General features: G+C 49.7%; 1 protein-coding gene across 1 annotated transcript in view; it reads right to left on the bottom strand.

Moving 5' to 3' along the window:
- GRIK4 (glutamate ionotropic receptor kainate type subunit 4) overlaps positions 1–25,976 on the bottom strand; it is a 349,453-nt gene that overhangs the window by 71,965 nt on the left and 251,512 nt on the right. Inside the window, exons 11-12 of the mRNA XM_040257795.1 lie at positions 22,142–22,249; positions 16,807–17,010 (exon numbers count right to left, since the gene is read on the bottom strand). Coding sequence (XP_040113729.1) covers positions 16,807–17,010; positions 22,142–22,249 — 312 coding nt within the window. The remainder of the gene's footprint in view (positions 1–16,806; positions 17,011–22,141; positions 22,250–25,976) is intronic.

The raw sequence follows: 25,976 nt of genomic DNA, 5'->3' as shown, positions 1-25,976 counted from the left end.
ACCCATTTATCTACCATCCATCCATCCACCCACCCACCCATTTATCTACCATCCATCCACCCACCCACCCACCCATTTATCTACCATCCATCCAGCCATCCACCCAAACTTTTATCTACCATCCGTCCATCTGAGTGTGTGAGTGCTGTCATTTCAGTCGTGTCTGATTCTGTGCAGCCCAGGCAGACCACAGCCTGCCAGGCTCCTCTGCCATGGGATTCTCCAGGAAAGAATACTAGAGTGGGTTGCTCTGACCTCCTCCAGGGGATCTTCCTGATTCAAGCATCAAAGTTCTTTACCCCTAGCACCATCTGGGAAGTCCATCCATTGATCTACCCAAGTATTTATTTATTATCCATCAATCCACCCATCTATTCATCCATCCATCCATCCATCCACCCATTTATCTACAATTTTATCCATCCTATAATTCCTAAGTATGCTGGGGGTTGTTCCAGGTGCCATCAGCATACAGATGAACAAGACAAATGTAATTTCTGATCTCAGAGAACTTGCTTTCTAGTCTCACAGTAAGCAAGGTGATTTCTTCGGCAACAGTTTCTTTGAAGATCATACAACAAGGTACTGTGGAAGAGAGGGGTTCAGAGACAGGATGGCGGTCCCTTAGGTGGCAGAGAAAGAATACTTCCTGGAGGAGGCAACATCTGGATTAGACCTAGATAACCAGGTAGAAGCAGTCAATTGGAGATTCTGAAGGAACAGATTTCTGCTAGAAGGAAGAGCACAGACCATACGCTGGAACTGGGCATGCCGTGTACAAGGAGTCAAGAGAAGGTCAGAGAGAGTGGAGCCGGTGATGGGAGATGCAGGGTTTTGTGAGCTCTTAATTACTTCTTTAGATGGTAGGGACATTGGTGAAATTGTGACTGATGAAGGTAGTAGTTAGTCGCTAAATCATGTCCTACTCTTTTCGACCCCATGGATTGCAGCACACCAGGCTTCCCTGTCCTTCACTATCTCCCAGAATTTGCTCAAACTCATGTCCAATGAGTCAGTGATACTATCCAATCATCTCATCCTCTTTCACCCCCTTCTCCTCCCACCCTCAATCATTCCCAGCATTTTCCAATGAGTCAGCTCTTTGCATCAGGTGGTCAAAGTATTGGAGCTTCAGCTTCAGCATCAGTCCTTCCAATGAATATTCAGGATTGATTTCCTTTAGGATTGACTGGTTTGATTTCCTTGCAGTCCAAGGGACTCTCCAGATTCTTCTCCAGCACCACAATTTGAAAGCATCAATTCTTTGGTGCTCAGCCTTCTTTATGATCCAACTCTCACAACCGTACATGACTAATGGAAAAACCATAGCTTTGGCTATACAGATCTTTAATCAGCAAAGTGTTATGTCTGCTTTTTAATATACTGTCTAGGTTTGTCATAGCTTTCCTTCCAAGGAGCAAGTGCCATTTAATTTCATGGCTGAAGTCACCATCCACAGTGATTTTTGGAGCCCAAGAAGATAAAATCTGTCACTGTTTTCACTTTTTACCCCCTATTTGCCATGAAGTGATGGGGCCAGATGCCATGATCTTAGCTTTTTGAATGCTGAGTTTTAAGTCATCTTTTTCACTCTCCTCTTTCACCCTCATCAAGACGTTCTTTAGTTACTCCTTGCTTGATGAAGGTAGAACATGGAGGAAATGTTTTTGCTCACTGAACAAGGGAGCAAATGTTGGCTCAGGGAGATTTGGCACCAGCTTAAAGCTCAGGGACACTCCTAGACTTCCAACTCAAGGTATTTTTTTTTCTAAGATCAAAAGGACATGTCAACCTGCCACCAATGCCACCACCTGGTCGCCTAACAGAGGCTATGTCTCTCGCAAGAGAGGACCCAGAGGCCATTCCTCTGGAGGGAATTTCTGTTCCTTGTGTCTGCTTTCCCCACACAAGAGGGCAAGGAGAGGGGGTCGGAACCACAGCAGGTTCCACTGATGCAGATAACCTTTAAAAGGCAGCCAGAGCTCAGGCCACAGGAGCATGACCAGACACGTGGTACTTCAGTTTTGTCTTGATCAGTTACACTTTTGTGGTCTCCAGACAGGTGTGGCAAGGAGAAATTAACCCAATTAACCCAGGCCAGCCTGGGACAGGGAAGGACCCAGCCCTGGAAGAGCACATCTCACAGAAAGGCAGGCCTGTGGACCCACGTTTTTGGGGATGGATGGAGGAGGGACCAAGGCTTTAGGTCTGGAGAGGAAGTGCAAGCAGAGTCTTATGGGAGAGGCAGGTAACAGACGGCAGGGAAGGAGAGAAGAGGTCTGACCTTGTCTGAGAGTCACAGCATGCCAGGGATACTGAGGACATTACAGCTCACTGATATCTCATAATAACCCCGGGGTGGATGCTACTATCTCCATTTTGAGGATGAAGATGCAGAATGGGGTAGATCAGAAACACTGGCTGGCTTGTCCAGGCACGCGGGGTGGGTGCTGCCACATGGGGAGAGGGGTGGAGGATGACTGAGCATGCTCAGCTCCCCCCATTTCACTACCTCCTGCCTCTGGCAACCCTCCAAAGGAGCTCGGGCCCAGCTCTGCCTTCTCGCCCATCTTTCCCCCGCACTATATTTCTCCACCTCCAAGTTCTGCCTGTACTTCAGACCCATGTCATCTACTCCTCGTCTCTGCCATCTAAAGCAACTTGTTTTTTCCAGAGACTGTTTCTCAGTTCATGACTTCACCTGGCACTTGTCATCTAAAACCGAGACCAGGAGTCAGCCAGAGTTTCCCTGTCCTACCTCCCTGCTGTCTCTCCATTCAATAACCAAGCCCCGTCCATCCTGCCTCTGAAACGCCCATGTAATCCATCACTACCACTCGGATCTGACCGCCGCTGTCATCACTCAAGTCTTTACTGGAATTATTCAGTAGTTTCTGCACTGGCCTCATTGCTCCAAGTTCTTCCCCACTCCGTCTGTCCAGTTGAGTGGATTCCAAGGACACTTGGGGTCCTCGAACTTGACCATGCGTTACAACCACCTGGAGGGCCTGTGAAAATGCATGTTGCCGAGCCCTTCTCCAGACTGTCTGATTCAACTGGTCTGGATGGGACGCCAGAATTTGAGTTGCTCACAAGTCCGAGGTAATGCTGATGCTGCTGGTTCAAGGACCACACTTTGAGAACCACTGATCTAGAATCTACTTCCAGACAAAAGATCTACTCACATCACTGCCCCTCTTAAAGAAACTCCAGCAGCTCCCTGAGTGTGTGTGTGCATGTGTGCACACTCAGTTGCTAAGTTGTGTCTGACTCTTAGTGACCTCATGGACTGTAGCCCGCCAGGCTCCTCTGTCCATGGGATTTCCCAGGCAAGAATACTGGTGTGGGTTGTCATTTCCTTCTCCAGGGGATCTTTCAGACCCAGAGATTGAAGCGGTGTCTCCTGCTTGGCAAGAGGATTCTTTACCACTGAGCCACCTGGAAACCCCCAGCAACTACCTACTAACTTTCAAATATGGTCCAAACTCCCTACAGTGATATTCACAATCTGTCCCACACTTTCTCTCCAGTGTCATCTCAAGCCCTGATCTCTCTTTAACCTACGATGCAGCCACATTGCTCTATTTGTGTTCCTTACACCTGTCACATATTTCAAACTCCATGTCTTTGCCCACACAGTTCCCTCTGCCTGTAACTCTTTCCTCCTTGGCTCTTGTCAAATTCCTGCTACTGCTGCTGCTGCTGCTAAGTCGCTTCAGTCACGTCCGACTCTGTGCAACCCCATAGACGGCAGCCCACCAGGCTCCTCCGTCCCCTGGATTCTCCAGGCAAGAACACTGGAGTGGGTTGTCATTTCCTTCTCCAGTACATGAAAGTGAAAAGTGAAAGTGAAGATACTCAGTCGTATCCAACTCTTAGCGACCCCATGGACTGCAGCCTACCAGGCTCCTCCGTCCATAGGATTTTCCAGGCAAGAGCACTGGAGTGGGCTGCCATTGCCCTCTCCAAGTCAAATTCCTACTTATCCATTAAGGTCCAACTTGACTATTACTTCCCTTAGAGGCACCACAGTGTGTTAGAATGACCGTGAACTTTGATGTCAGGCTTGGCTTTGAATTCCAGAATCAGTCAACTTGTTAGCTGAGTTAGTCTCTCTGTTAAGCTGGAGCTAACCTCAGCATCCTCACTATAAACTGTGAATAATAACATTTATTTGTAAGATTGTTGTCGGAGAGGAAATGACGCATAAGAAATGCCTGGCAGGTAGTAGCTCCTCAATAAACAATAGCTATTATTATTGTTATTGCTGCTCTAAAGTCTTGCCTGGCTTCCTGGAGCTGAATAAATTTCTTTTTTTTCCTGTATTCCCATAAAATTTTGTATATGATCCCATTTTGCATATATCTCATGCTGTGGTCTCATTATTTTTATGCACTGGGCCTCATTCCTGTTATAGTTGGGGGCCATTGTATAAATTATAAACATTGATCCTCCTAGCAAACTTAGTGGGCACATGACTTAGCAAACTAAAGATGTCTTTGCAGGAGGAAAATTTACAGGTAGATAGAGGCTCACACCCGGAGAAGGTACTGGCGAACCACTCCAGTACTCTTGTCTGGAAACTCTCATGGACAGAGGAGGATGGGATCATGAAGAGTTGGATGCAACTGAGTGACTTCACTTTCACTTTTCACTTTCATGCATTGGAGAAGGAAATGGCAACCCACTCCAGTACTCTTGCCTGGAAACTCCCATGGACAGAGGAGCCTGGTGGGCTGCAGTCCATGGGGTCGCTAGGAGTCAGACGCAACTGAGCGAGTTTACTTTCACTTTTCACTTTCATGCATTGGAGAAGGCAATGGCAACCCACTCCAGCGTTCTTGCCTGAAGAATCCCAGGGACGGGGGAGCCTGGTGGGCTGCAGTCCATGGGGTCACGAAGAGTCAGACGCAACTGAATGACTTCACTTTCACTTTTCACTTTCATGCATCGGAGAAGGAAATGGCAGCCCACTCCAGTGTTCTTGCCTGGAGAATCCCAGGGACGGGGGAGCCTGGTGGGCTGCCATCTATGGGGTTGGACACAACTGATGTGACTTAGCAGCAGCAGCAGCAGCAGCAGCAGAGACTCACACCAGAGCACATGCTTGGTGAGCTGCATGAGGCTGGGTTTCAGTCCCCACCCACCCCTTGTACAATATACAACTTGCACAATCGTCCTTGGAGGCTCTGTAAAGGTAGAATGTGAACCTAGTGAAAGTAAAAACTGGGTCTAATTTAACCTGAAGTCACAACCAGTGTTGAAACAATACCTGTAGGGGCAGGTAATAGTGCCTGAGGATGGGAAGCACTTAAATAGGGTGAGTAGGGCCCTAGCCCCAGGTTCAGGAAAAGCATCCTTAACTCCTAGAGGGAAGGGAGGTACAAGACCCAGGGTTAGTAACATCAGAGACTCAGGCTTTGGAGAAAAATCAGCAGCTGAATTAGCGAGGACTTTGGGGAACAAGGGGCTTCTCTTGTGGCTCAGCTGGTAAAGAATCTGCCTGCAATGCGGGAGACCTAGGTTCGATCCCTGGGTTGGGAAGATCCCCTGGAGAAGGGAGAGGCTACCCACTCCAGTATTCTGGCCTGGAGAATTCCATGGACTGTATAGTCCATGGGGTCTCGAAGAGTTGGACACGACTGAGCAACTTTCCTTTCACTTTGGGGAAAAAGGCAGAGGATAAGTGTCCTCATGCCCAATCGGACCTCTTCAAAGCACCCCTGACCTCAGACTACAGCCCAATGCATGGCCAAGCCCGTAGATGACAGCTCACCTCTGCCATGTGAGGCGGGCAATCAGGACTACAAGACTCTTAGGAGATATTAAGATCCCACTTTCGCAGCTTCCGTCCCCACTCCTGCCCCAAATCAGTTCCCTACTGCCTGGCTCTTCTGTGTCACAGCAAGCCAGTCTCTCAGAAGGCTTTCAGATGCCTTAATTAATCCACTTTCACTTACTCTGCAGACCCTCACTCTCCTAAACAGCTGGGACTCGGCTGGGAAGGCGGAAATAATTTCCAAGAAGGGAACCTTCTGACAAATTTCCCAGGCCATTTTCTAGACACCCATGGGGTTTGGAGGCGTTACCAGTTGGAGCTGCTGGAGTCGCTGCAAACATAACTGAACTGCAAAACCCCTGGGATTCCCATCCATAGCAGCTTCTTCAGTAGGAAGAACCCTCCCGGAGCCTCAGGACAGCCAGGCAAAGCTCTGCTCTCTCCTCCTGAGTCTGCGGCTGAGTCTCTGAGCCTCATGTTCCGTGATCCCAGAGAGGGAACCATCTTGACACTGCTTCTTGGGAGATGAGCCTTTAAGCTGTACACCCTCACAACTGACGTACATTGTCACTCCCTGGTCCTGCCCTGCTGAGGGCTCCCTTAGAAACCTACTCCCCTCTCTCCTGCCCACCCTGGAGCACACGGGTTCTTTCTCATGTCTGTATTCTGCCTACCTCCATATCACCTCGCCTGTAAGCTGTCAAAGACAGAACCAAATCTCATCTTTCCTTTCCCCCCCAACCTCGAGCATAGTAACTGACTCACTGTGTTAAATTACAATCTGCTGATTGATTAATCAATTCCTGGCCCAGTTTTCCAAGCCTCAGGTTAACAATTGGGTTGATAGAAACCTGCTAAGGAATGAACTCCCTAAGTTTATTCAGGGAACACGTATCACCTGGTGCCTTGCTCAGCATGACCTAAAGGAACTGCCTGATACACTTTGCTGTGTCCAGGCACGGTGTTAGCTGCATGCGGATATCAAGAGGAATGAGATGCTGTGCTTGCCTGCAAGGAGCTGCCAGTCTCGCTGCCACTAAGAAGCCATCCCAGCGGTCCCCAGTGAGGAGTCATTTCTGCCTCCCACTTTGTCAGTTGAAAATGATGTCATTTATATCTATAACAGAGCTTTATTCCATACAACTTGCTGTTAAAATAACTTCTGCCATCTGTCTGCCTTTCCAGTGGGAGAGCTCCTGGAGGAAAGAGACCTGGTTTCAAATCCTAGTGCTTCTAGGTGCTGGCCTCTCTGGGATTGTGTGTTCTCAGTCCGTAAAAATGAAGTAGTTATAACACCCACTTCCCAGATAATGCAGTCGAGGGTGTAACTATCATCCCCGTGTCCCTCTCAGTCTGGCCATGCAGCGCCTCCTCTCTTTTGTTGCCATTCTTCTGGTCCAGCCTATTCCTTCCTCTCCATTCTCCTGGCAAGTAGATGCAGAGGACAGGAAGGCTGTACCAAAATCACGCAAAAATCCATTCCAGCCACCAGTTCTCATGCGTCCCTGATGGTGCAGTAAGACGCGCTCAAGACGGGTCTGAATAGCATATGAATCTGGGCTCTGGCTGCTTGCTGTGAGTCTGTGCTTGGGTTTATTGCTGACTCTCTGAGCCTCCATTTCATCTGTAAAATGGAGTAACAATCCCCCTCAGACCATGCACGGATTAAATGAAATAGCATCTGCCGAGCTCCTACACAGTGGCTGCCTTTGTCAGCAGCTGTTATCATCCTGCTCTCCCTCCTGGGGGCTCAGCTTTGAATAAGGACACGGTGCCGTCATCAGATGACCACTCCCCCAATTCTAATTCTCTACAGAGCCATGGAGAGCAAAAGGAAAAAGTCTGAAGGCCCACGACAGAGCCCTCAGCTGAAAGCTGGTGACGGGCAGGTAGGGTAGTGTCTGGGGCTCATGTTCATTGCAGGCTGCGGGTCCAGAGGCCCAGCCGCAGTCTTCTGGGGGGTGTGCACCCCAGCCGTAAATGTGGAGAGAGGACAGTGTTTGCAGAGACAGACAGCAGCACCCAGCTGCATGGACGGCAGCTGAGACAGACGTCTCAGAAGAAAGGCACAGCGGCTGCAGTTTCAAAACTGCTTTTCTTGGCTTTTATCGGGTGGGTAAAAGGACTTGAGTAACAGAAAGGAACCTTTGAGGACTCCAGATGAGACAGACAGTTGTAAGGGAGGGTCTGATGAGAGATGGAGAGCGAAGGCAGTTGTGGTCCAGGAAGCAGCCCAGGGCTCTGGCCCTTTTCTTCTCAAGGACAACAGCCTGTGGATAATGAACCAGACAAGATGGATTTCTTCCCTTCCCATGTCTCGGGGGTTGTATGCAGGGACCACTGCTTGACACACATGCTGCAAGAAGCCATTCCAGGAAGGACCTTGCCCAGAGTCAGACAGCCTTCCTTCTTCTGAGAGGCAGGACGACCTGCTTAAAAGTCCCCATGAAAGGGGAGCTCCCCCACTCGGTAGGTCCTAGAATGAAATGCCGAGACCCCGCACTGTCGCCGTTTTCTCCTGGTCGTCTTCACTGACCCTGCTTTTATTTGGGCCCCATCCCGCCTGCTGCATCACTGGACTGCTCTCTGATAAGCGTAACTGAATCTGGTCTTCCCACATCCAATCCATCCCCATCTTGCCTCCCGGACTAACTTTCCGGGACCAAAGCCAATTACAGCACTCCTCCCCTCCTGGAATAAAACAAACCAACCACCTCTCTCTCTTCAAAAGCTCCCCATTAGCCCTCTGGACATAGTTGAAATATACAAACATATAAATCCTGTCACCACTGGCCCCTGCCTATAGCTCTACCCGCCTCCACTCCCTGCCATACTTGGTGCCAGCCTCACAGAACCATTTGCACTGCCTGGTATAATCTCAGCATTTTCTGCACCGAGAATATTCTTTTCTATTGAGATGATGCTCCTCCATCCGCACCACTCTGTTTCATGGTCCCTTCCTGGGTGAGTCCTTCCCTGCTCATTCCTGTTCATGCCTTGTTCGTGCTTCCACCAGCCCTACCAGTGTCTCTCACTACCCGTGCGACCCACGTTATCTGCTTCGTGACTCAGTTTCCTCACCTGGAACATCTGGTTATTGTGAAGACAAACGAGTCAAGCGTGCAATACAGTGCCTGGCCCACAGGAAACAATACCTGTCGGTCATTGTTGCCTTCATCATTGTTGTCGTTGTTGAGTCACTAAGTTGTGCCTAACTCTTTGCGACCCCACGGACTGCAGCACGCCAGGCTTCCCTGTCCTTCACTATCTCCTGGCGTTTGCTCAGACTCACATCCATTGAGTCGATGATGCCATCCAACCATCTTGTCCTCTGTCCCCCCCTTTTCCTCCTGCCTTCAATCTTTCCCAGCCTCAGGGTCTTTTCCAGTGAGTTGGCTCTTTGCATTAGGTGGCCAAAGTATTGGAGCTTCAGCTTCAGAATCAGTCCTTCCAATGAATATACAGGTTTGATTTCCCTTAGGATTGACTAATTTAATCTCCTTGCTGTCCGAGGGATTCTCCAGCATCTTTTCCAGCACCACAATTCAAAAGCATCAATTCTTCAGCACTCAGCCTTCCTTATGGTCTAACTCTCATATCCACACATGACCACTGGAAACACCATAGCTTTGATTATATGGACCTTTGTCAGCATGGTTAATATTATTAATAGAGCATGTATCACACGGTACTGGAATTCGTGGTTCATTTGTCTCTTTGAGTAGGTCCTGAGCTCCTTACCAGCAATTCCTCCCAGCCAAATAGTGCTTGTCAGAGAGTGGGCACTTTGATGAATGAGTGAATGAATGAATGACTTGCTGAATTATCATTGGAGCCCACCTCTTCCTACCTGAGTAAACGCAGGGAGCAGGCTTTCAGAGGAAGAGAAAGTCCCCCCCTTAAACCTGGCCGTCAGATGGGAAAAGAGTTGAGCATTCAGTTTCAGCGCCTGGATCAGTATCTTGATTTTAAAGAACAGAATTCCATGACCTATTTTCAGTTAAAATAGTCTCTGGCTTCAAGGTGAAAAGGAATCCCAGGGGACTAGTTGCATATTTTTTTTTTTTAGTTCAGCAAAATGTCTCTCAACAACTTTCCCAGTGGATCGAGGCCACAGACAGCCCACCCCACCAGGTCTCCAGCAAACCTTCTTCACAGTCCTTCTCCTAGGGGCCCAGGAGGGGAAATGGAATGAGGCCTTTCAGCTTCATCTACACTTAATTCATCAAAATGTCATTGGTAAGAGCTATTTGAGGTCCAAAGCTTATGAGCCTTGAATCTAAGCCTTCTAAAGCCCCTTTCTCTTTGAACTTAAATGGGCTGTTCTGCCAACCTGGCATTGACTGCCAACAGGGGACTTGGTTCTGAGCTTTGAAGCCTGAGGGGGGCTCTCTCTCTCTTCCTGAATGTGCTTTACTCTTTTCCAAGCTGGGCCCCTAGGATGTGAAATGCAATCTCTCCCCTTCCAGGATACCAGTGCTCAGGGCTGAACCCACAAGAAAGCTTCACACACAACTGAGGGAGAGGAGAAGGGGTCAGAGAGGTCATCCACTCACTTTACAAATAAAGTGCAGCCCCTTTATGGGCCAGAGTCAGACGTGGGTACCAAGTTCTTGGCATCCTCCACAGGCTCTGCCTAGAAAGACCTCTTGGAAGAGAGCACCATTCATGGCTGGAGGGAGATGAGGGTGTAAGCCCATCAGGAGAGGCCATGAGGACTCAGGTGGCCATCTGCTGGCTGTGGGACCGGGGGTGAGTCATTTGTATTTCTAAGCCGCAGGGTGTTCACCCATAGATCCACTTCACAGAGGCATTATGGAGGATAAAGAGTCAGTGCTGTGAAAGCAGTTTCAGACATGAAATCAACACATACATGTGTGTGTGTGTGATGTGGCGGGGGAGGGTGACTAGGGCATCAGCAGACAGGCACACCCCTGACTGCACTGCTTCCCAGTGACCCGTTCACGCCTCGGCGAGGACCCCGAACCCCTCAGGAATGCATCGTTCCCCCAGCCTCTGTCCTGCCCACCGTGATCCCCACCAGGACCCCGCTCCAGCCACGTGACTATCCCTGCCTCTCCCCAATGCCTAAGAGACGCATGTGCTCTCAACTCCCAGCAGCCGCTTCCACAAGCGATTTCATTTTAAACAACGGCCAAGCTCTCAGCTCCACAGCTCCTTCTAGCTACGACCCTTTATCTTGCTTTCCCACAAGAGTGAGGCTTCTGCAAAGAGTATTCCACAATGATCCAACCATGCAGTGTGATTTCAGTGCAACCACCCACCGAAACCACTCTTGTCCGTGGCTTCTGCATTCTCAGTCTGATGGAAGGCTCTTTTGCGCTTCCTTTCAAGAGGTGGGAAGCTTCTTTACCCGCCTCTCTCAGCAGCCTTCACAGGCTCTCCTCCCTCTCCTCCCTCTTGAATGTATGATTTTCTCCCGGAGGGTTCCGTCCCTCCTCACCACTTCAAACCACCTACAGCTCACCAACTACGCCAGCACCTACGCCTGGAGCTGCAGAGCCCACTCTAACCAACTCACTGCTGAGCATCTCTACCTACGTGTCCAAAAGGCTTTTCACAGTTACCATTTCCAAAGTGGAAATCATCCCCCTCTTTCCTCCCAGACCTGGTTTTCTCCTGGGTTTTCCACCTCAAAGACTGGCACCACCATCCACCCAGACATCCACATCAGCGTCCACGTCAGAAACCTGGGTGTCATCCATTCTACTCTTGTCCCCCTCCCGTGGGCCACGTCCATTCAGTCCTCGAGTCCTGACAATGCATCTGTTAAATAGCTTCCACAAGTTACCAAACAGAGTTATACTATGATCTCATTTAAGAAAAAAACTTGTGTAAGTACCTACTCGTTAAGAAATCAGAAGGGATCATATTGAAATGTTAACCATGGGTATTACTGGCTGGTGGAATTACAAGTAATTTTTTTAAACACATATATTTTATAAAGACTGTATTTATTGTTTCATCGCTAAGTCTGTCTGACTCTTTTACAACCCCATGGACTGTAGCCCTCCAGGTTCCTCTGTCCATGGGATTCTCCAGCAAGAATACTGGTGTGGGTTGCCATTTCCTTTTCCAGGGGATCTTCCCTAGTGAGGGATGGAACTCCTGTCTCCTGCATTGGCAGGAGGATTCTTTACCACTGAGCCATTCTATATTACAGAAAAACTTACCTTTAAAGACAGCTTTTGAAGGCTTCTTCTGACTCCTAAGTTACTTTTGGTTCTCAACACCTCTTGCAACAGTTCAATCTTCTCCCCGGTCCCCTGCCTCCAGGCCTTTCCCATCCCTCCACCCATCCATGTTCCACACTGTAGAAGGCCATATAGACCACTGCCCACTTCCTAGGCTCACTTCCCATCATGCTCTGTTCCAGGTGTAGTATCCTATAACAGAAACTGCCATGCCCCTTCCTGTCTCTAGGCCGTGGACTCTGCCTGGTTCCCTCCCTCCTGGCTTGGTCTTCTCCCGCCACATCCCTGCTCCCCCTGGCCAGCTCCTCCTCGAGTTGTCAGGCATCATCTCCTGCAGGTGTCCTTTCTACACCTCCAAACCAGAGTCAGGAGGCCCTCCTCCAGTCCTCTCACCAGCCTCTCTACCTCCCCATCCTAGCCTTTCTCACTCTGCTTTTATGCAACTGGTCCTCCATCAAAGAGTGACCTAGTGTCTTTCTCATTCATCTCTATACGTGAATATCTCCAACAATATCAATGAAAAATTCACTTTAAATAAATATACTGGGGTGACCCAGGAGGATGTTCCAAGGGCATCTTCTTCAAGCTTTAGTCCATCTCCTCCTCTCTGCCAAGTACACCTCCACCAAAACAGACCATCACTGCTGTGGGCTCAGCTTGTGAAGGGTTGGACTGGGCAAAATGAATGCAGACCCAAGAGGCTCCCAAAGAGACACACTGCACTTTTCCCCTACACAGACACAGCCCTGGGGCTGAGAGGCCAGTCACCTGCCCAGCTGACGTGAAGCCACTTGTTTCACTCCAATCACACTCCTACTTTTAACAGGATTTACACCAAAAGACACACACTCTGATGATTTTCAAAAGTAAGCAGAAAATATGTTTGACTGCTCTTTCATGACTAACACGCCATGAGTGCTAGCCCCACAGTCTTAGGTAAGCAGGTGACTATGGATATGAAAGACCGAGGCTCTAGAACACCCAGTGGAGGTGACCCAGGAGATGACTCTTTACGCTGCATCACTCTGCACCCAGGAGGCTACTGCGTTCCTCAAATGATCTATAAAGAGATTCCTGTATGTCAAACTTTCTGTGGGTGTGGGCATGCTCGTGTGTGTGTTATTTTAAATCCTTACAAAAATTCTTTCTGGATAAACACTGAAGCCTTGGAGGATGGGGTGGGAAGGATAAAAAAAAGTTGCCCAAGAACACACAGCTAGTAAGTAAGTGAACTGAAATTAGGTTTAACATCAAGATTCCTACTCTCAGACCATGAGCACTGAAGTCAGTTCATTCAGTTGTGTCCAGCTCTCTGGGACCCCACCGACTGTACCCCGCCAGGCTCCTCGGTCCATGGGGATTCTCCAGCCAAGAATAGTGAAGCGGGTTGTCATGCTCTCCTTCAAGAGATCTTCCTGACCCAGGGATCGAATCCGGGTCTCCTGCATTGAAGGCAGACTCTTTACTGTACGAGCCACGAGGGAAGCCCCAAGTCAGCTGGGCCAGGGCCTAAATGCTGATTCTAAACTTACCAGCTGTGTGATCTCTGGCAGGTTATTTAACCTCCCTGAGCCTGCATTTCCTCATCTGTATATAAGTGACAGATTTAGGTGAGACGACCTCTGAGGTCTCTTCTGTCTGGGACACTGACTAGCCAGCCCCAAGGCTATGCTGTTATAACCTCTGATCTGTGCAACTTGGGGAAGAGGTCACACAGCGGGGCTGCAGGCCTTAGGACTGTTGTGATCCTAGAGGGCATCGGAACAGACATATCAAGCACTGAAGCTTAGATCAGGGCCAGCAATATGTATTGAAAGAACGGGTTAATTCTTTAATTAATTAATACTACCCAGCCACGTCTTGATGAGACCAAAGCAGCAGTGTTTTGACTTGAAAGCAGATCTGGGGTGAATTTTAAGATCCCAGTCTGATTGCCCAAATCACTCAGTATGAAGCTGCATGTCCTTGAGTCCCGGATCCTTTCCTCTTCCTGCCAGTCCACGTCACAGCTCATTAAGGGGCTGATAAGGGGATGGCTGTGCACCGACATCCCTGAAATCACCCCACAAGTCACAAGGCAGCCCAAGGGAGCTGAAGAAACGGGCTCAAGGTCACTGAGTACAGGAGTAAGACAGGAGGAGGATGGGCCGTTCAGCTTTCTGAGGTTTAAACACTAGAGGGAGCCTCGACTGGGGGTTCTAAACAATAAGACTGCCTTGGGAGGGGTTCTGGAACTTAGAAGCGCCAAACATCCTTTTTTTGCGGAAGCCTGGGCATCATTGGCTAGGAGTTTGAGCCTCAAAGATGGCAGAAGGCTTCACCCCCAGCCTGTCCCTGTGAGAGGCTCTCAGGCCCCCTGGGCCTTCTATGATCTTCCATTGACTGCCTGCAAGCCTCACTCTGCCAGCAGGGCCTCCCTCCTGGACTCTAGGAACCAGACAATTCACGGTCTCACTGAACAAGTCTTGCTACTGGCCCCGCTGAGTCACTGCAAATGCTATCAGGAAAACTCCTAACCACCATCCCACCTCAGCCCTTAAATACCTTCCACACGCTTTTGTCTATATAGAATTTCCATCATGCATTGCCAAGGATTGCTTACTCAATACCCCTACTAACATTTTTATCCTTGAAGACTGGGATTTAAAAAATGTATCTTTTATCCCAAGTTCGGTACATATAAAAAGGTGGCGTGTGTTTAGTCTCTCAGTCGTGTCCGACTCTTTGTGACCCCATGGACTGTAGCTTGCCAGGCTCCTCTGTCCATGGGGATTCTCCAGGCAAGAATACTGGAGTGGGTTGCCATTTCCTTCCCCAGGAGATCTTCCCGACTGAGGGATCGAACCTATGTCTCCTGCATTGGCAGGTGATTCTTTACCAATAAGCCACCTGGAAAGCCCATATATAAAGGATTACAATCATGTTAATTTAACAGATAAAGAGATGAGAGGAAAGAAGGAAAGAAAAAAGCAGGCAAAGGTGAAAGGGAAGGAGAATACAAAGGAAGGGACTGGGCTTATGCGGAACTTCCTTGGTAACATCTCCCTCCAGCTGAGGTCGTGTGCTATGGTGGGATTCTGGAGTTAGACACATCTGGGTTCAAATCCCAGTCTGATGGTGTGCCTTCAGACAAACCATTCAAGCTCTCTGTTTAGGTGGCACATTTGTAAAATGAGGATAACAATGAACTATTAATAAAAGGTACGTTCTGAGACGATTAGAGATAATGTATGTAAAGCCCCCTACACATTGGCACTGGCTGGGAGCCTGCAAGGGCTCCCTCTGCACTTGGAAAGCACAGAGAGGGACGGGTCGGTTCCAGGTTGCTCTAAGAACCTAGGTCTGTGACCTCTTCGTTGGGTGCCAATCACCTACCTTGACGAGAAACACTCAGTTATGGAAATACAGACAGTGAATTAATAACAACTTAAGTTTTACAGATGTTAGTAGTTTGTGCCAAGAAAACAAGCACTCTGGCCCTGGAAGAACTTTCTACAGTCTTGCTCTAACCGAATGATGATTGACATTCCAGGATGCTCACCTACCTTTTAATCAAGTCTCCACATTCACCCAGAAAATTTACAGCCCTCCCAAGTGCACCTTGGCCCTGGTCTTTAAGAGCAGATTAAGGATAGCAGAAACTAATACAAGAAGTAACAGAACAGCGTAACTGTGACCAATGCCTCTGACAGTCGGTCCCTTTTCCCTTGTTATTTAGCCATGTCTCTTTGACAGCCCTTCTCAAGCGTGAGTCAGCTGATGTAGGTGTGCGCTACACCAGGGCCTATCCAAGCTCTGCCAGGGGTACTGATGGTCAAAAAAATCATCACAACTGGAACTCCCCTGGGGGTCCAGTGGTTGAGAGTCTGCCTGCCAATGCAGGGGACACGGGTCTGATCCTTGCTCCAGGAACTAGATCCCACACGTGTGTGTGCTAAGTCACTTCAGCTGTGTCCGAGTGATCCCACACGTGTGTGTGCTAAGTCACTTCAGTTGTGTCCGACTGACCCCACACGTGTGTGTGCTAAGTTGCTTCAGTTGTGTCTGACTCTTTGTGACCCTTTGGACTGTAGCCTGCCAGGTTCTTCTGTCCATGGGATTCTCCAGGCAAGAATACTGCAGTGCATTGCCACACACTCCTCCAGGGGATCTTTCCGACCCAGGGATCAAACCTGCAGTTCTTACTTATCCTGCATTGACAGGTGGGATGTTTACCACTAGTGCCACCTGGGAGGCCCTAGATACCACATGCCACAGGGCAACTAAGCCTGGGTGCACAGCCAGTGAGCCTGTGCATCCGAGAGCTGGTGCTCCACGATAAGAGAAGGCGCCACAATGAGAAGCCTGTGCATGGCAATTAGAGAGTAGCCCCTGTCTACGGCAACTAGAGGAAAACCCTGTGCAGCAATGAAGACCCAGCAAAGCCAAAAAATAAATAATTAAAAAGAAATCAGAACAAACAAAAAGCACCTGAATTATCCAAGAAGTGAACCCAATCACTAAGCCGCGTTTATTGGTCAAAGCCTCTATTCCTTAGCCATTACAGGTGATAGACTGGGACCAGAAGAGCTACAGGGCAAGGATCATGGTAGTCTTATTCACCAATGACTAATACCAGTGTATATATATCACCAGTGCCTGGCCCGGTGCCAGCGCAGGGAAGATTCATGCAATGAATGGACAAATAAATGAAAAAAGCATGACTGACTGACTGAATAAACAGAGGGTTCATGAGCATGAAGCACAAACTTCTGTCCTTCCATCACCCTCCCCTGCCCACCCTCAGATCCAAACCACCTGTTCTTTCCTTACCCGAGCGATCAGCTCCCCGACCATGCCCGTCCAGGTGCCATTGGCCTCGGGCACGCCATACACGCCATCCCCGACCAGACGGATCTTGTAGTTGAACCGGAGGATCTCTGCCAGCTCCTGGAGCATGTCCACACAGAAGCCCTCGTAGCGGTCGTTGCCTTCCATTTCCTGGTGGTTCCCCTTCAGCATTAAATACGGGTTTTCCTGCAGCAAAACTGGGCAGCTGTCATTCTCATCTTAGCCCTGGCGTCTCAGCCACATGTGATGAGGGGACCGGGGACACAGGAGGGTAGGGAGAAGATGGGGTGGAGGAGGGAAGTGGCTTGGGTAATGGGACACTTTGGAGGTGGCGGTTACCTCCCTTTCCCGACTTCAAGGCACTTCTCTTACCAGGAACACACAAGGGTCTCACTGCACAGAGGGTCCAGTGGAAGCCCCTCTACCTTGTTTAAGGTCATCACCTGACCCCATCTCCCATTTCATTCTGTCCTTTCCCCCCCTTTTCTTTTGTTTATTCCACACAGACTGATCTCAGGGCATTATGAGATGCAAGGATGCTGATGACAGAACAGGTGAGGTTCTTAAATGCACTGTATGACCGCAACCCAAGGCAGAATGGGCCAGCCATGGGTATTGGGAGAAGGGCTGGGTCTCTCAGATGAAGGTTCCACGGAGGAGGTGGGTTGCAGGCTGGGCTCTGGAGGATGACAGAACTCTGGCAGATGGAAGCGGTGGGGACAGAGGGCTGTGTGGGCAGGGGAAAGGCAGGATCAAGGACATAATCCCCAGTGAGATGGAGCTCAGCCCATTCAGCAGATGATGGAGGCGCCCTTGGGTGGGAGCCTGGCTTGTGGGTAGGGGTGGAATGGGAGGATGAATTTAGAAAGATGAATTAGGGTCAGCATGGGCCTTGGATGCCAGGGCGAGGTACATCACATGTATATAGTAGGGAAGCACTCAGAGTTTTAGAGACTCAAAGACGTGAGTGAAGAATATGACAAAGTGAGCGAGAAAGAAGATCTGGGAGTGAGGACAGAGCCTCTCTTGCTGGGAGATGCTGATTCCCGAGCTGTGCTTTGGCTCAGGCGGGCTTCAGAGCTGGACAAGGCACAGAGAGGGTCAGGTGGATGCCAGGATGGGTGTGGAGCACAGAGGGAGGATCCTCAGACCCTTGGAGCCTGAGCAGGAGACTCAGGATGGTGTCATCATGGCCATGGATGGTTTGGAAAGGAAGAGTTTTCGGAACATGTTGAATTCGAGGTGCCGGTAGGTGGTTCAGGAGCAAATGTGTGACTGAATGTTGGAATCCGGAGGGAGGGCAGGATCGGGGGCACAGATGGGGCAGCCTCTGGATAGAGGCGGTGGCTGAGCGGCAGGATATGGGAGGCCACGAACGGGGAGGGCAGCAGAGGGATAAGACCTGATCCGGGGGCGGGGGCAAATGAAGAGCAGCCACAGAGCTGGACAAAGCAGAAGCGGCCAGAAAAGCCGCAAATCAGGAAAATGTGGTCATGAAGGTCAAGGAGGTGGGGGTTTCAAGCAGGAGAAGGCAGGCATTCCCACCCAGAGATGAAGCAGGGCTGTAAAGGGCAACTGGGTCACGTGTCACGGAGATGTTTGAAGGCAGACTGGGGGTGTTGGGGGGAGGTGATGGCAGAACCCTGCAGGGATGGGCGTGAATGAGAGGTGCACAGAGGAGGGCCGGGGTTGTTGGGAGGTTAGAGGATAAGGGCCAGCCAGCAGAGCGCTTCTCCACCCAACTGCTCCCAGTCACGTCTCTCTCCAAATTTCAGTTCCCCTCTACCAGCAATGGCGACCACCGACCCCTTGATGGATGATCCCCTAAACTGGAGGGTAGTCCAAGGGTAGCAGGGGGAAGGTGGGGTGGTCTTAGGATGGGAGGGACCAGAGTATACGTGCAGGTGGAAAGGGAGGGATCCCTAGAAAAGGCAAGATAGAGAAGGAAGAAAGAGAAGTGCGAGTCAGGGCAGCAAGGTACCAGGAGGGCCAGGGTCAAGGCGAACTCGAGTCCGGGAAGTGGACCTGAGGGTGGAGAGGAGGGCCAGGGTCAGCGGGTTCAGAGAGGAAGGGAGGAGGGCAGAGGTAAGAACTGCGCCAGAGTCATGCTGCGGGCAGGAGGGAAGTCTTGGCTCCTCTGGAGAGGTTTGCTCAGGGGATACGGTGGGGGTGACAGAGATGAGCCTGGGGTTGCCCAGGTCCAGCTGAGTCAAGAGGCTGAATGCAGAGGGGCAGCTGGGAGTAGGACACGGAAGGAGAGGTGGACTCAGAGACGGGCAGGAGGTGAGATGGCTGAGCATCACGGTGGAGACAGTTCTAGAAGCCAAGAGAGGAAAGTGCTGAAACGCTGGTTTGCTGAGCTCAGGCGGGAAGGGGCCTCTGGGCTGGGGAAGATCAGAGGTCATGAGCGGAGGAAGGGCGAGACTCGTGGGTGTGAAGCAGAAGAGGGGAAGGTAGGAGGTTCTGTGCCAGGGGGAGGGACCTCTGAGTTGAAGGTGATGGGATTCTGGTTCAAGTGCACTGTTCTGTCAATGAGACGCAGCCAGGCTCCTCGCCTTCCATACACGCCGTCCTTGGCTCAAGGGCTCTTCTCCGTCCTTCTGTTTAACCTAATGCAACACTGTCCTTGGGGTCCCATTGCCTCCTCTGTCACCCACCCACATTTCAGAATTCCTACTGTGCTCCCAGCCAGGGTCCCACACACACACCCTCCATCTTCCTACACCTGCTGCCTCCCAGGCAGGATGTGCATGGGCCTGGGACTGACTCCTCATGGTGTCCCCACCTGGCTCCAGGGTTCAGCATCTGCGGATTGTGTGGGTAAAAAGTGCTGAAAGGGCCTCACTGACAGAGCATAGTAGGGGAGTTTCCATTGTCTGGGTTGGAAGGCAACCTCCTAGGGTATCTTTAATGACCCCAAGGAGTTTCACAAAATTCTTCTCCCTAAGCACTCTTAAGTTAATTTAAAATCCACTGGCATATTTAGAGTGAATAAACACAAGGCCAGTGTTAGAGGGAGGGGTCACAGGCATTTTGGAAAGTGGAGGGGCTGAGTGCTGGCCTGGGGCCCCGTCGTGGCAGGGGCGTTGTGAGAACGGAAGATAGTGATGCGGGCAAAAAGCTTAAGCCGGGTTCTGACACAAGGTGGAGTATTTGCTGCAGCTAATTCGGTGTATTCCTCTGGAGGAAGGCATGGCAACCCGCTCCAGTATTCTTGCCTGGAGAATCCCCATGGACAGAGGAGCCTGGCAGGCCACAGACCATGGGATCACAAAGAGTTGGATATGACTCAGTGACTAAACAACAACAATTCTGTGTAGTAGCTGGTGTTAACCAATAAATCACAAGTCCCAACTGCACCCTGTCAAGAGCAGGACACAACAGGACTATGTGCTGAGTTTTAAGGGATAAACCATTCAGGGTGACCATTTGCCAAGGCTCTCTTCCAAATGGTCACCAGAAACTGGGCCATGTGCCTGAGGATGGGCAGCAGGGCACAGACTCAGGAAGCCCTTCAGAGGCAGAGAAGGTCCCAGCAATCTTGTGCACTGTCCCCCTCAGCCAGGACTGTTGCCCAGTATGGCCCCAGCTCAGCCAGGCATGTCCAGATCTGGGGGTCTAGGTGACACCATCACCCCATCATCCTGCTGACATTTTTACACTGCTTTGGATGAGCTAAGGTTGATCTGAGATGGGGGTGACAAAAACTCTGTGAGCTGGAATTGCCTCTCCATCCTTTGTTGTGACTATTCCCTCTGCCTGGAATGTTCCTCCCAGACTGCCACATGTCACCTCAGCCCCATCAGGTCTCTGCTCAGATCTGCCCTTCTCAGTGAGGCCAGCACCCCACTCCCCTTCCCCAGCTCTGTCTATACCCTAGCACCCAGAACTGAGCCCAGAACATAGGCATGCCCCCCAAATACTCAGTGAATGAATGGAAGTATTCAGTGACCTCTGTCTCGTACCATGTGAAGGGAAAACCCATGATTTGGCATTCAAGTCCCTAAGCATTGTGGACCCAACCCACTTTTCCAGCCTCAGGCCTTCCCTCTCTACCTATGCCCATGTCCTAGCAACCTGCCTTTTCCTGCGTTTCCTGAGTGCCTGACAAGGTTCCCCTTCGTCCACTTCTGCCTCTTTATCTCTCGCTGTCTTTTGAGGCCCATCCTCAAGGTCCCTCTTCTTGGAAGGCTTTGCTGGGATGGGACCTCTCCTTCCTTCAAACCCTGCAGTGCTAGACATGAGCCTATTTCTTGGCTTTTTTCCTGCTCTGCTCACAGTAGATCAGTTATTCCAGTCCAGGGCTCCTGGGCCCCTGGAGTTTATGAACGTAGTGATGGAGGTCCCTGAACTCTTTTTCATTATTTTGAAAGCCTAATCTTTAAAAAGAAGTCCTTTTCTTAACAGACACATTTCCAGACTTTGCACAGTCAGCAACGATAAGGCTGAACAGACTCACTAATAGTTGGGTCTGTTTGGAGCTGGAATTACATCAGTGCAGTCACACTGGTTATCTCTTGCTGATAAGATGCTGGGCCAGACAGGGAAGCAGGCTTTTGATCAGGTAAAAGGGGGAAAACTCATGATTACTTAAAATATGCAGTTGGGTTTAACTGACAAATCTTTAAAACATGATGTCATTGTAGGTGGGGGGAGGGGAGAAGTAAACGACTTTGGCCATGAATGCACTTGACTCATGCCATCTACTAAATTACAGCCTCTTTGAGGACAGAGACTGAGTCTTACTCATCTTCGTGTCCCCAGGAATGAACACAGTGCCTGACACACAGCAGGAAGGGCTGGGTAATCATCGAAGAGAATTGGATCAAATAAAAAAGGCAGATGGTCCCTTTCTCTGTAGATTGAGAACTTTCCTTTGATCGTCTGGAAATGAAGAAATCACAGGCCATAAAAACCCACTGAGTTCAGGTGTCCACTGGCAGGGGTGCAATTTGTACACGTAGGCACCAGGCAAAGCAGGCTGCCGTGAAAGAGTAGGGGCCACCCTGGTGGGCTTCTCGCCCATGTCTTAAGGTGCCCTGCCCTTGGCTGTGCACAGATGCCCCGGTTGTTGGGGTGCCCCCATTAGAGACATCCACAAACTGCCGTCTCACCACCCCATCCCGCTTCCCCAGCTGCCTTGGAACTCATCAGATATCATTTCCATATGAAGCAGCAACTTGAGTTTAATTACACTGTCATAAATTGGCCTCAGCGCTGTGATTAGAGCTCCCATCTTCTGTTCCTGGGGAGGCTGCAAGAAGGAGGAGGCACCCCGGGGAGCAGCAGCTGGGAAGCCCTGGGGGCACCCGCTTACCAGGATGGTGGTGACGACCAGGGTGGTGTTGAAGAGGCTGTCAGAGATGTTGGAGGCATACAGGCGGCTGTCCATGCTGAGACCGTCTGCCACATGCCACTGGCCGATCTGAGGAGACCAAGGAGAGAGGCTGGGAAGGGCTGGGGGGAGGTGGAGGCTGGGGAGCTGGGGTCCTGAGGTCCCACGAGACTCCAGGGCTGGGGGAGCTGAGAGGCCAGTCCCTTGCCTCTGGTGGGGCTACGGTTAAGTCACAGAAGGAGGGAGCCATGCAGAGTATGGAGCAGACGGGCTCAACTGGGACGGGGCTACTAGGGTTGGGGGGTGTCGGGGAAGGGTAGGGAGACTGTGAAGGAAAGCAAGAGTTAAGAGAGAGGTGGAGAGGAAAATGGGAAAAGAAATCAGGAATGGAGGTGACCTAAATGGGAAGGAAATCCGAAAAAGAGGAGATATAGGTACACAGAAATACACACAGCTGATTCACTTTGCTGTACAGCAGAAATGAACGCAACATTATAAAGCAACTATACTCCTATAAAGACTGAAAACAGAAAAAAGAAATCACGAATAGAATGCAGTTCAGGGACGCTGTCTCACCCAGAAGGGTGGGGAGCCGGGGGAACTGCATCAGCTGGAGGCAGGACTGAGCCGCATAGCTCTTTTGCTCTATCCTGCCTTCAGGAAGCCTCATCATCTAAACAAGAACCAGCGTGGCTACCACGTGGCATTTACTCAGCTCTTCAATAAGTGCCCGCTGAATGGTTCAGTGGATGCATGAACTGTCAGAAGGAAGATCCAGGCTCTAGATTTGGTGGAGTCACTTGCTGACTGTGAGAACCTTGGCAGGTTACTTGAATCTCTCTGTCTCCATGTCCTCAGCTCTAAATGGGGGTGGCAGTGTTTGCCCTGCCTTCCCAGAACAAATAGAAATCACGCAAATGCCAGTTTGATATTACATTATTCAGCCAGATCCAGGACCTCAGATCTCAACTGCATCACTCCAGAAGTGACTGAACTTCTCTGAACATATTTCCTCATCTGTAAAATGGGAATAATACAAACCTCAGGAGGTCATTGTGAGAACGGATTTAAGCTGAAACTCAATACCTGCTAGTTTCCTTCTTCTTCATTGTCTTGACTAGAGAGGGGGAAAAAAATCCACAACTTAGTTCCCCCAGTTCCACTTAGTTCCACTTTCTAAGAAAGTCACCTAAATCGAAATTCAACATCATTGGGTTTTTACAGAATTTGTTTGTTTTCCCAGTGGAACCCTTTTTATAGCTACACATATGTGTGTGTGCTACCAGTATCTTTCTACTAGCTGGATCCCCTGGCAAACCATTTCTGTTGCTGGGTGTTGGAGGTGGGCAGCCAGGAGAGTCGGCTGGCAGCTGGCTAGAAACCCAATGAAATGCACACATCCGCCTTTGCCAGGCATCTCCAGAAACCAGCAGCAGCTTCCCTGGAAAATTCTCACAGGTTCCATGGATGCCACATGGCTCCACCCGCCAGAGCTGGGTTCTGGATTCCTCTTGTGGAAGCTCCAACCACAGTAAAGACTTGTCTCACCTTTGGCTCTGGACCCACCCCGAGAAGGCTGACAGTCACGGGGAGCAGGAACCGTCTCTCTTACATCATGGTCTGGAGCTTAAAGAGGGGAGGGCCAGGCTGGAAACCTCCAGTTCCAGCAAGAGCTCCGATGCTCTCTACAAGTATGATTTTCATCTGTCAAAGGAGAGATGGGGGCTTCCCTGGTGGCCCAGTGGTTAAGAATCTGCCTTGCAATATGGGGGACAGCGGTTCGATCCCTGGTCCCAGAAGATCCCACATGCTGTGGGGCAACTAAGCCCTTGCGACACAGCTACTGAGCCTGCAAGCTGCAGCTACTGAAGCCTGTCCTCTGCAGCAAGAAAAGCCACCACCATGGGAAGCCCAGACGCCGTAATGGAGAGTAGCCCCCGATCGCTGCAACTAGATAAATTCCATTCAGAGCAACAAGGACTCAGCACAGCCAGAAATAAATATACAAATAAACAAAAGAGAAAAAAATCTTTTTTAAAAAAAAAACGGAGAGATGACCAAAAGCCCCTCTCCAAGCTTCAGCAAGGATGCCACTGGTGTCTCCACCTCTCAGTTCAGTTCAGTTCAGTCGCTCAGTCGTGTCCGACTCTTTGCGACCCCATGAATAGCAGCATGCATGGCCTCCCTGTCCATCACCATCTCCCGGAGTTCACCCAAACTCATGTCCCTCAAGTCAGTGATGCCATCCAGCCATCTCATCCTCGGTCATCCCTTTCTCCTCCTGCCCCCAATCCCTCCCAGCATCAGAGTCTTTTCCAATGAGTCAACTCTTCGCATGAGGTGGCCAAAGTACTGGACTTTCAGCTTCAGCATCATTCCCTCCAAAGAAATGCCAGGGTTGATCTCCTTCAGAATGGACTGGTTGGATCTCCTTGCAGTCCAAGGGACTCTCAAGAGTCTTCTCCAACACCACAGTTCAAAAGCATCAATTCTTCGGTGCTCAGCCTTCTTCACAGTCCAACTCTCACATCCATACATGACTACTGGAAAAACCATAGCCTTGACTAGACGGACCTTAGTCGGCAAAGTAATGTCTCTGCTTTTGAATATGCTGTCTAGGTTGGCCATAACTTTTCTTCCAAGGAGTAAGTGTCTTTTAATTTCATGGCTGCAGTCACCATCTGCAGTGATTTTGAAGCCCCCCAAAATAAAGTCTGACACTGTTTCCACTGTTTCCCCATCTATTTCCCATGAAGTGATGGGACCAGATGCCATGATCTTCGTTTTCTGAATGTTGAGCTTTAAGCCAACTTTTTCGCTCTCCTCTTTCACTTTCATCAAGAGGCGTTTTAGTTCCTCTTCACTTTCTGCCATAAAGGTGGTGTCATCTGCATATCTGAGGTTATTGATATTTCTCCCAGCAATCTTGATTCCAGCTTGTGTTTCTTCCAGTCCATATGTACTCTGCATAGAAGTTAAATAAGCAGGGTGACAATATACAGCCTTGACGCACTCCTTTTCCTATTTGGAACCAGTCTGTTGTTCCATGTCCAGTTCTAACTGTTGCTTCCTGACCTGCATACAGATTTCTCAAGAGGCAGGTTAGGTGGTCTGGTATTCCCATCTCTTTCAGAATTTTCCACAGTTTATTGCGATCCACACAGTCAAAGGCTTTGGCATAGTCAATAAAGCAGAAATAGCTGTTTTTCTGGAACTCTCTTGCTTTTTCCATGATCCAGCGGATGTTGGCAATTTGATGTCTGGTTCCTCTGCCTTTTCTAAACCCAGCTTGAACATCAGGGAGTTCATGGTTCATGTATTGCTAAAGCCTGGCTTGGAGAATTTTGAGCATTACTTTACTAGCGTGTGAGATGAGTGCAATTGTGTGGTAGTTTGAGCATTCTTTGGCATTGCCTTTCTTTGGGATTGACTGAAAACTGATCTTTTCCAGTTCTGTGGCCACTGGTGAGTTTTCCAAATTTGCTGGCATATTGAGTGTAGCACTTTCACAGCATCATCTTTCAGGATTTGAAACAGCTCAACTGGAATTCCATCACCTCCACTAGCTTTGTTCGTAATGATGCTTTCTAAGGCCCACTTAACTTCACATTCCAAGATGTCTGGCTCTAGATTAGTGATCACATCATCATGATTATCTGGGTTGTGAAGATCTTTTTTGTACAGTTCTTCCGTGTATTCTTGCCATCTCTTCTTAATATCTTCTGCTTCTGTTAGGTCCATACCATTTCTGTCCTTTATTGAGCCCATCTCTGCATGAAATGTTCCCTTGGTATCTCTAATTTTCTTGAAGAGATCT

Source organism: Oryx dammah, unplaced genomic scaffold (assembly GCF_014754425.2).
Source record: "Oryx dammah isolate SB20612 unplaced genomic scaffold, SCBI_Odam_1.1 HiC_scaffold_17, whole genome shotgun sequence".
In the NCBI taxonomy this organism is placed as follows: domain Eukaryota; kingdom Metazoa; phylum Chordata; class Mammalia; order Artiodactyla; family Bovidae; genus Oryx; species Oryx dammah.
This window is presented reverse-complemented; position numbering and strand designations above follow the sequence as displayed.